The sequence below is a fragment of the Silene latifolia genome, chromosome 11 (assembly GCF_048544455.1).
Source record: "Silene latifolia isolate original U9 population chromosome 11, ASM4854445v1, whole genome shotgun sequence".
In the NCBI taxonomy this organism is placed as follows: Eukaryota; Viridiplantae; Streptophyta; class Magnoliopsida; order Caryophyllales; family Caryophyllaceae; genus Silene; species Silene latifolia.
In genome coordinates this window covers 4657348-4667381 of record NC_133536.1, presented here as the reverse complement: position 1 = coordinate 4667381, position 10034 = coordinate 4657348, and the positions used below count along the sequence as shown (strand labels likewise).

Here is a 10034-nt window from a genome sequence, read left to right as displayed (position 1 = left end):
ACTCGATAAGACAATTCCAAAAAGATCTCACATGACTATCTTTTATGTTATATACTAGAAGTTATAATGAAGATTCTTCTCACTTATGAATAGTGCCCAAAAAGCAAACGTATACAACTCATTGGAACGGAGGAAGTAATAATAGGAGTAGTATTTTGTTATAAGTTGTACAGTAACTTTTACGTAAGAAAAATCATGGGTTCTTGACTTCTTGCTACATAAAGATTATGTACTCATAATAATATCTTTACTTTTATTTTTGTGTGAATTGTCATTGGTATTGTATACTTATTTTTACAATATTGCCTATGATTCTCTTCGAATTAGTTTTGCATAATAATTGTTTTGTGAATTGTGTCGTTGGCACAATGGCACTAAAAACCAGTGAAGAAACCCCTCACTGAACCCGTCTTATCGTAAGAATGCCTTACAGAAGAGCTACCTATATTAAATATAACAGTACTTCCTCTTAAGGTTTGTTCTTTTAGGCTGAATGGAGCTAAACTGAATTAAATTGAGCTCAACTGAACTAAAGTAAGCTAAATAAAGCTGAATTGAATTGAAATTAACTGAGATGAATAGAGTTAAAATAAGTTAAGCAATAAGCTGAAATGAACTAAACAGAACTACCGCTGATACATGAAAGAATGCACATATGATATGGGCCACAATGATATATGAAAGTAACCTAGAATTAAAGCTGGGCGATGGGCGCGCCACGTGGTCCTAAACCGGCCATGAAAAAAGCTCGGTTGAGTCAGGTGATCAAGCTACCTCGAGTGTGGGCCCAGCCCAGGTGAGGGATTGGGCTGGACTGCGCTGGCTGGTGGGCTGTGTTTATTGGCCCATGAGGCAACTAGTTACTACTTACTACCGTCAATCACGCTATTATCTTAATCACTAAGCAATCGTAGTATCCTGGACTCAAAATTCAACTATACGTCGTCAGCATTCAGCAATACATTATCCATACGTAGTGCGCATGCAATTAATTAATTACAATTTACTATAGTATATAACCACACGAAAAGTGCTTAAAACCCTAATCACTAGGACAATTCAGTAATCAGCCTCCATCAATGTTGTTCAACAGCTAGGCTTACCTCAAATCCGCCATTTTCATCGCCGTCGATTCATCGTCCCACATCTGTCGGCTGTCGCCGCCGGCAGTAAGTCTAAATCTTATCTTGCTCGTTAATAATAATATCATTAATTCTTGTTGATGTTTTCGGTTTAAGCTTAATTTAATGAGCAGATCTTCTTATTTGCTCATTAAATTCTCATTTACAAATGATCTCATGATATAATAGTAATAATATCATTACTTCTTGTCCACTTTTCCCGGCTACTTACATTTTTTACTAAACTTTTACTGTTGTTAAGGGGGTAGGAGCCCAGATAGTATCTTGCCCACTAATTTCTTGGAAAAGTTTGTTTGATCTCAAAGTTTGCGTTTTTATAATAATAATAATAATAATAATTTATGTCGATATTACCAGTTATTCAGTTAAGCGGAAATTTGCAAGATCTAGCCATTACTTGTCGTAATCACTATTTACCTATTTATTACTCCGTATTTTTTTTTTCTTTCAGGTTTTATGGATCTATTTGTTCGGTTTTGTTTTTAGGCTTTTTTAGGCCATGTTCTTTTGGACTTAAAGTCACTTAATTTAAGTTCACTTCAGATCCTATAAGTTCAGTTCAGATCAGATCCTATAAGTTCAGTTCAGATCCTATAAATTCAGTTCAGTTTAGATCCTATAAGTTTAGTTTAGTTCAGAACTGAACTGAACTTATAGGAGCTAAACTGAATTTATAGGATCTGAACTCACTTATAGGATCTGTATATATATATACATTTTCCGCTTTATATGTTCAGATCACTTGTGTATATATATTTTTCCGTTTTAAGTTCAAATCCTATAAGTGATATAAACATTTTTCCGCTTTATATACATTGGTTTTAAAAATAATAATGTATATATATACACAAGTTATATAATAATTGATCAATCGTAAACTTAAAACGGATAGTGCGTATTAAATAAGAATTTGTTTATACCGGGGTATGATTCTAAAATTTGGACTTGGCCAAGCTTTGTTTGGGAGTTCAGAAAATCCTGAAAATTTGCCGAAAAGTTGCGATAGTCCAATTACCATTCTATCAGATGTGAAATTAGTCATTCTTTCAATGGTGATAATTAGACCCGGGAAAAGCAACCCGACCCAATTGACCCAACCCGAAAAGACTGACCCGAGACCCGAAGTGACCCGAACCACATCACCCGAATGTGACCCGAAAACCCGAATTGACCCGACCCGACCCGAACATCACACAAGCTTCTTGACCCATAATTGACCCGACCGGAAAATGACCCGATCTAAAACCACCAAACCCGAAAATGACCCGACAAACTATAACTCTAATTGAACTGAAAAGACTTGAAATGGCTATTTCTCTATTATTCATTGACCCGAAAATGACCCGGCCCGAAACAATCCGACCCGCTAGACCCGAAACCCGAAATGGCCCGTCCCGACCCGAATTAACCTGATATCAATGAGAGACCCGAATTGACCCGACCCGACCCGAACCCGACCCATTAACCCGTTTTGTCAGGTCTAGCTGATAATTAAACATTTTATTAGATATTCATGTTCAACTCTTTAGAGATTGTTTGAAAGCCTTCTTCATTCGAAAGGATACCTTATCAAATAGTCCAGTTACCATTTAGGGTGTGTTTGGATAACAAAAGTGGAGGGAAAGTATAAGGAGGAAAGGGAAAGGGAGAGAAAGGAAGGGGAGGGGGAATGGGGTGTGGGTGTTTGGATACTATTTCTCTCCAAATCTTACTTATTGTGGAGAGATTTTGATTAAACTTGGAGGAGGGAATTTGGATCCCTCAAAATCTCTCCCCCTCCATTTCCCTCCACCCTCATTTCCTATACAAATAAGGGATTTTAAATCCCCTATTCCCACTTCCTTTCTTTTCCCTCCAAGTCACTCAAACCAAACACACCTTTAGGGTCCGTTTGGATACAATTTTAAGAGGGAAGGGGAGGGGAGGGGGAGTGAGGGGAGGTGAAGGGAGGGGAGAGAAGGGGAGGGCAAATGGGATGTGGGTGTTTGGATAACAAAAATTATGAAGGGAAATGGAAGGGGAGGAAGGAGGGAGATGAAGAATGGATGGAGGATTGAAGGATGTTGGTGGTATAATTATAGTCCAAATAATGTTTTCTTTCCAAATCTTGCCACCATTGGAAAAATTATAGTTTGTTCGATAGGAGGGAAAATAAGTCCTCTCATTTCTCTCCCCTTCCATTTCCTTTCTCCCATATTTTTTATCCAAACAAAGGAAATTAAATCCCTCCCTTTCCCTCCCCTCCCCTTCTCTCTAATTCCTTCAATCCAAACGAACCCTTAATGTTTTTGCTGATTTGTTAAACGAAATTGGGGGATTCCAAATTGTTAGGGTTTTGTTCGTCAATTTCCGTGCAAACTAATCGATGGATTCTCTGTATTTCAATCTTTCAAGCAAAAAAAGAAAAAAAAAACTTGAAATTGTTACTCGAACTCATATGTCGATGCTCAATAGTTCAATTTTGGTGCTAGAAATGGTGGAAAATTGTGTAATTTTGGTGATTTCAGTTCGTAGGATAGAGACTTTTGTATAGTGAAATCAACGAAAAATTCTTGTGTCCTCCGGGAGCACCGTCTTCTTACACCTAAGCCTTTATAATATTCCATTTGGTGGATTGCCTTTAGGTGTAAGGAGGATAGTCCTCCCGGAGAACACAAGAATTTTTCGAAATCAACATGTAATGTCTAAAAATGGAGTGAAAAAAAAATTTTCAATCAATTTTATTTGTGCTTCAAAAGCTGAAATGAAATTCTAGGGTTTGGGAGTTTCTGCGTATCCTGAACTCGCTGAATTTGAGGATATAAAATGAAATTTACGTTCTGATGTACAGTCGGTCCATTATAATGAGTCTTTTATAAGACGGTTTTATCGTAGTATTATGTCAAACAAATCACCATATAGCTTTACAGAATCACAAATTCTTAGAAATCCGTTATAAAAAACTTGTTTTACACAAATTCTTGTTTGAACCAAATCACCAGTATTGATAAAAAAAGATGGTGAACGAATAAAGTCGTTTTTAAGTACATATGTAGCGGATAAGAAAGCTGATATTATGTTGTAACCATTGATGTGCTAGTTGTGTTGGAGGAAATGAAGTCGTTTTTATGTTGTTTTTGTGCAGGTTGTTTACTAGTTTGAAAGGATGTTTATACGCGTTACAATTTTGCTTCTTTTTATATTTATTCCAGTCACGATCATACGATCAGAGACGGATAGTCAGGATGGTCAGTTTAATCTTACATACATTTGTTCTTCTTTTGACGTCTTTCTGGTTATTCTGAAGTCTGAATTGTTGAATGTTGGTTGTTGGTTGTGTGTCTTTCAGTTAATGCGTTAATGTCTTTGAAGCGAATGTGGAATAATGTTCCACCCTCTTGGAATCACGGAAATGATTCTTGTGGTGATCAGTGGGAGGGCATTGCTTGCAGAGATTCCCGCGTCATTTCTATGTAAGAAATGTTTTTAGCGAAAGCCTTTCAGGCATGCAGGCAATCTGATAATGATGTTGCTGTTATTATTTATGTCTTCAGAATGCTATCTGGTATGGGATTGGTTGGTTTATTGCCAGATGAAATCCAAAGACTATCGGAACTAGAAACACTGTATGTATGTTTATTTATTACCTGAAAGTTACGGCGCTCATAGCCTTGTATAGTTCTTATTGTGGTTCTACTGCGCAGGGACCTCTCATATAACAAGGGATTGACAGGGTGTCTTCCACCAGCAATCGGAAACTTACCTAATCTCAATACACTGTAAGTTTGAAAATGATAATCATTATCTTATGCGTGATGCTGTACCGTTATCTTATGCTGTATTACAGGATCCTTGCTGGCTGCAATTTCTATGGAGAACTTCCCTACACTTTAGGATCGCTATCAAAACTCCGTTTCCTGTAAGAATATTAATTTAGGACCGTCTGCAATAAGAATGTTTGTTCAGGATCATTAGATATAAGAAATTCAGTCTTTTTCGGTGTGCATTCTTGCAGATCACTGAATTCTAACGGTTTCAGTGGGCCAATACCGCAAACTTTAGGGAACCTTTCCGAGCTGTATTGGTTGGACTTAGCTGCAAACAGGCTTACTGGAAATATACCCATATCAAACGGAATATCCCCTGGTCTGGATATGCTAGTTCATGCTAAGCTCTTGTACGTCTGATAATTTCGACTTTTTTTTCAGGAATCCTGGCTAGTTTTATGTATTACATGAATCATTTCCTTCTTGGGTTTTTAATGTCTTTTAATTTCTAGGAATTTTGGTGGAAATCAACTATCTGGTGAAATTCCGCCACAGCTGTTCAACGAAAATATGAATTTGCTTCATTTGTAAGTACATTTTACACAATGATATATAGTTGAATTTTGTAAGTCATTGAATTTAATTGAACAAACATGTTTGGAGTTTCAGGCTATTGGAAAACAATCAGTTTAGCGGCACTATCCCAACAACACTGAGTCTGGTGAGAACATTGGAGACGGTGTAAGTACACTACACACTACTTACAGATGACTTAACTAGATGTTACTAAGTAATTTCTACATTATCTAACACCATTAATCATTATTAGACGACTCGATGGGAATTTCTTGATTGGGTCTGTGCCTGCAAGCATCAACACTCTATTCAGCTTAAAAACTATGTAAGAAGTGATCAATTTAAATCATCTGAAAGAGAGACACTCCGGGTTATGAATGACAGTTTTTTTTTTTCTTCATATTTAGGCTTTTCTCTAACAATAAACTTGGTGGTCGGATGCCGGACCTTACTGGCATGAATCATCTCAGTTATTTGTGAGTACTACACTTTTAATATAGAATTAAATTCAGGTTTTATAAATGGTTGGTTCAGAATCTTTTTTTTTTTTTTGTTGCAGGGACATGAGCAATAATAGCTTTGAAGTCTCGGATTTACCACCCTGGATTACTGCTTTGCCTGCCTTGACAACTCTGTATTATTCTATCTTTCTTACTAAAATGCTTCACATACCGTTCTTCATATATACGCCATTCTAGTTTAGTTTGCAGATTCATAGGTATAAAATTTCGGAACTGGTCTCATGTTTGGGCCCTTGATTTCAGAAACCCTTAAATTTTACTTGATATTCCAGAATGATGGAACAAACTCAAATTCGAGGCATAATCCCAGCAGCGGTTTTCAACCTTCCTCAGTTGCAGAAAGTGTGAGTATCAGTTTGTCTTTTGCATTACTAACTTAGAGCACTGTTAATATAATTTAATTTTTTTTCGTAGCGTCTGACTTTTGTCTATATGAACAAAAGGGTATTGAAGAACAACAAACTTAGTGGCATGTTGGACATTGGCGCTGCACGCAGCGCACAACTTCAGTTTGTCGATTTACAGAACAACATGATCTCTGATTACATTCAACGACAGGCCGATAACAGTCTCCAACTAATGTAAGTTCTCTTCTGTCTGATTTGCTTCAATTTACACCAGAAACTATCTGGTTTCTTAAAATGTGTACTTCATCATTGCAGACTTGTCGGAAATTTGGTTTGTGGGCCTATTCTCACAGAACAAAGTCATTCATGCGTCCTTCCTGAACTGAATCCATCATACTCGACACCACAAAACTGTAAAAAAGTTCGGTGTACTTCAGGCAAAACTTGTAGCCCCAGTTGCCACTGCTCCTATCCTTACAGTGGTACTCTTACCTTTGTAGCTCCTCAATTTTCCAACTTGGAAAACTTCAGAAACTATGCAGCGGCTTTGGAGCGGGCATTATTGTCCGACTTTTCCTCAAATAATATCCCCGTTGAGTCAGTGTCCGTCAGTAATATATACAGAGATACCTTAAACAACCTTCATATTACCATAAAAATCTTCCCACTTGACCAATCTCGATTTAGTAGAAAAGCCATTTTGATGATAGGATTCATGTTAAGCAGTCAGACTTTCGAGCTACCATCGTATTATGGCCCCGCCATTTTCCTCCCAGTCGAGTATACAACCTTTTCGGGTAACATTGCTTAAAACATTCTCCTAACTAAGAACTTTTTTTTTTTTTTTTTGGTTTATAATTGATTATTTTCTAATTTTTTTTTTTTTTTTTTTTCTGTTAGACGGATCTGAATCTGGCTCTGAATCTACATCCAAAGTAGTGTTGATATTCGAATTTTCTGTACTCGTTTTTGGTTCCATAGTATCTGTTACTGGAGCTATATTAGCATCACTTGGAATTCAGCAGTTGTGCACTAACTGTTCCTGTTCCTGTTGCAACAATTGGTTTCATACCAACAACAATGCTCCTGCAGAACAATCATCAGTACGGCTGCAGGTTCCTCGTACCACAACACCGTTTCTACAAGGGTTGCAGCTGAGCCAACTGCATCTTCTATATGTCAAAAGTTATCGAACATGTTTAAACATCACACTGCGTAAGATTACCTGGTTTTTTATTGTAATTGACATGTAATGCTGAAGTTTCTGAGTTTGAAACTGAGAAAATTCAGAAATAAAAACAAATTCTAAATTTTTCTGATCTGGTAAATTAACTCCGAAAATTAAGTATACTAGCAGTTACTCGTAAACTGACGTCTTATCAGTTTCTTATTTAATCAGAAATGCCGTCTAAAAACTATGCTGACATTGATTGTGAGCGCATCTTCATTGTTTTAGCATCGGGATATGAAAATTAAGCATTATGGACAGTCTGAAACTCGAATCCCTGGTTCAAGAGAGCTCCGCTTATCCATAGTCTTATGTTGGGCAAGCTGAAGTCTTCCATGCATTTTCCTACCTGTTAGAATCAAAGCATTCAGTCGAGTTTGATGCTGTCGGGTTTTAAAGGTAGGAAGTGTAAGGAAAAGGAAAGAAACCGAGTTGAGTATATTACATTTAAGGTAAAGGTGAGCACAAATTCGTCTGAAAGAGACGAAAGGTTTGAACTCTTGATGATAAAACTGCTCAATGAATCAAGGGCTCTGTAAAGAGCGGCCGCTACACCTTCACCTTTGTTGCTGATTACTTTGACATAGAATTCTCTATCCTCAATCCGAACCACGTCTACCTGTAATCACAAACACAATACGCAAAAGCTTAAGCTGATGGTTGAAGTCCCATGATCGGTTTTATATTCTAACAGTTCCCTCGTAAACTGACCTGCATGATAATCTTGTACACTGGAATATGATGCAGAGGAACATTCTTCTTTGTAGTATCAACCAAGGCTTGGAATCGCGTAGCTGATTCATAAGACGATTCAAGGCCTTCTATTTGAGATTTTAACTTCTTTGCTTGCATTTGTAAGTCTTGCAAATACAGTACTGCATCTCCGACTATTGACGCTTTATCCATCTGTATTCAAACGCATAGAAATGAAATGAATGGATTGTACCTTGCACTGAATAAAAATGGAAGAAGTCAATACCTTGGTAATGTTAGGAACCAAAGCACGCAAGGCGTAAAGCTTTTCTTTCATTCGTCCTCTTCTCCGTCTCTCAGAAATCAACGTCCTGGATCGGTCAACCTTACCCTTCTTAGACGGTCCATTACTGTTGTTAGCAGAAGAATTCTCGCCTTCTCCACAGTTATCCTCCTCATCATCGTCATCCTCATTTTCTCCGTTGATCATGTCATTGTCAATCCCGGAGAACGAATTGATCAACGAGTTATTCGTACAAGACATTGTCGGCGAGTTAAAACTGTCGAAACCAGCCCCTGGTGCATTACCTGTACCTGTAAAACTCTGGTTATAATTCTGAACACCCTGTACATTTGTTGCAGTGAAAATGTGGGCATCAAAATTTTGATTAATGTCGCCGATACGAGTTGTTATTGGATTAGTTGCTTCCCCTCCCATCATCTCTATGACTTGATCAAATGTTAAGGGTGGATCAACAAAGTCTTGTATGTTAAACTCATTGCCAAAATATGGGATTGTTGGTGTAATGTTCCCTGAACTATTGGGATGATTCATTGTGTTTAGTTTAGGTGTTTTTGGCAAGTTGGTTGACCTTGATTTGTAACTTTGCTTGCTTATATACTTGTATAAACTCAATAGATTCATGGGTTTCATTTTTTTTTTTTTTGAAGACGGAGGTATCTGTTTTATAGTTGAAATCGGTCAAGTATTATTCATTAGTGGCAAAATTGACCCATCTGAATAACGTGACCCCTACCCGATCCTACACCTCGAACTGACTACCCGAGCTGCCGAGCATGACTCGAAACCGGAATTGACCTGAATTAATTTGACCTGACCTGAATGTTTATTGTTGAATATTTGTTTAAACTGACCATTACATCCCTAATAACTCGATAATAATAGACTCGAAAATGACTGATCTGACCAAAATACTTACAAACTTGAAAGTGAGCTGACCCAAATTGAACCCGAACCGGTTGACCCATTCACCAGGTCTAGGGAATAACAAAAGTTTATCCTCGTCTATCTAAATAATGTAATATTTGACATGTTTTAGCTATAAAATAAATACGTTCGTCTTAAGGGAGACTAACTATAATTAGACATATGATTAAATGATTAGTGTGTGCTTATAAAATAATGTTGGAAGAATGAGGAATGCTCGTGCCATTTTTTATTTGCGAAAGGAATCAGAATATTAGGATGATTTGGGTAGAAACTAGAAACCATGAATATTGTCATGAAGTTAAAGAAGTTGACAAAATGAGAAAATAAACAATTTTATGATACAAATGATTCATGTTGTTTTGCTAAAACATAGTGTCATGTTATGAGATTAAAGTATTAATATGGTGAAATAATACTGAAAATAGGAGTGTCTATATGGGGTGAATTTAGTCTGTTGAGCATCATTGAATGCATCAGTAGGTTTATAATTAGGATTAACAATTAAAAGCATCTTTTGTTAATATTATCCTAATTTATTTTAATGGCAGGT

General features: G+C 37.0%; 2 protein-coding genes across 5 annotated transcripts; one reads left to right on the top strand and one right to left on the bottom strand.

Annotated features, from left to right (window-relative positions):
• The first annotated feature begins 1044 nt into the window (after window positions 1-1044).
• LOC141610726 (leucine-rich repeat receptor protein kinase HPCA1-like) lies at window positions 1045-7761 on the top strand. Of its 4 annotated transcripts, none has more exons than XM_074428965.1 (16): window positions 1045-1169; window positions 4267-4369; window positions 4471-4594; window positions 4676-4747; window positions 4826-4900; window positions 4969-5040; window positions 5137-5298; window positions 5401-5475; window positions 5558-5629; window positions 5718-5789; window positions 5872-5940; window positions 6024-6098; window positions 6258-6329; window positions 6429-6566; window positions 6648-7129; window positions 7233-7761. In XM_074428965.1, the coding sequence occupies exons 2-16, from the start codon at window positions 4288-4290 to the stop codon at window positions 7583-7585; spliced, it is 1995 nt and encodes a 664-aa protein (XP_074285066.1). In that variant the 5' UTR covers window positions 1045-1169; window positions 4267-4287; the 3' UTR covers window positions 7586-7761. The 4 variants fall into 4 exon arrangements, with proteins under 4 accessions (XP_074285066.1, XP_074285069.1, XP_074285068.1 ...); XM_074428968.1 differs by lacking the exon at window positions 1045-1169 and adding an exon at window positions 3441-4122 and having other exon boundaries at window positions 4222-4369; window positions 7233-7680; XM_074428967.1 differs by lacking the exon at window positions 1045-1169 and having other exon boundaries at window positions 4204-4369; window positions 7233-7680.
• LOC141610727 (transcription factor FER-LIKE IRON DEFICIENCY-INDUCED TRANSCRIPTION FACTOR) lies at window positions 7728-9088 on the bottom strand. The gene is made up of 4 exons (XM_074428970.1): window positions 8540-9088; window positions 8272-8466; window positions 8006-8179; window positions 7728-7909 (listed from the first exon to the last, which is right to left on the bottom strand). The coding sequence occupies exons 1-4, from the start codon at window positions 9086-9088 to the stop codon at window positions 7805-7807; spliced, it is 1023 nt and encodes a 340-aa protein (XP_074285071.1). The 3' UTR covers window positions 7728-7804.
• Between the last annotated feature and the right edge of the window lie 946 nt (window positions 9089-10034).

Coding starts and splice junctions, on each gene's coding strand:
- LOC141610726 (XM_074428965.1), top strand. CDS start 4,288: ATGTTTATACGCGTTACAATTTTGCTTCTTTTTATATTTATTCCAGTC. Junction 5,630..5,717: donor GTGAGAACATTGGAGACGGT/GTAAGTACACTA, acceptor AATCATTATTAG/ACGACTCGATGGGAATTTCT. Junction 5,790..5,871: donor CTATTCAGCTTAAAAACTAT/GTAAGAAGTGAT, acceptor CTTCATATTTAG/GCTTTTCTCTAACAATAAAC.
- LOC141610727 (XM_074428970.1), bottom strand. CDS start 9,088: ATGAATCATCCCAATAGTTCAGGGAACATTACACCAACAATCCCATAT. Junction 8,467..8,539: donor TGGTTCCTAACATTACCAAG/GTATTGACTTCT, acceptor GTTTGAATACAG/ATGGATAAAGCGTCAATAGT. Junction 8,180..8,271: donor TGTACAAGATTATCATGCAG/GTCAGTTTACGA, acceptor TTGTGATTACAG/GTAGACGTGGTTCGGATTGA.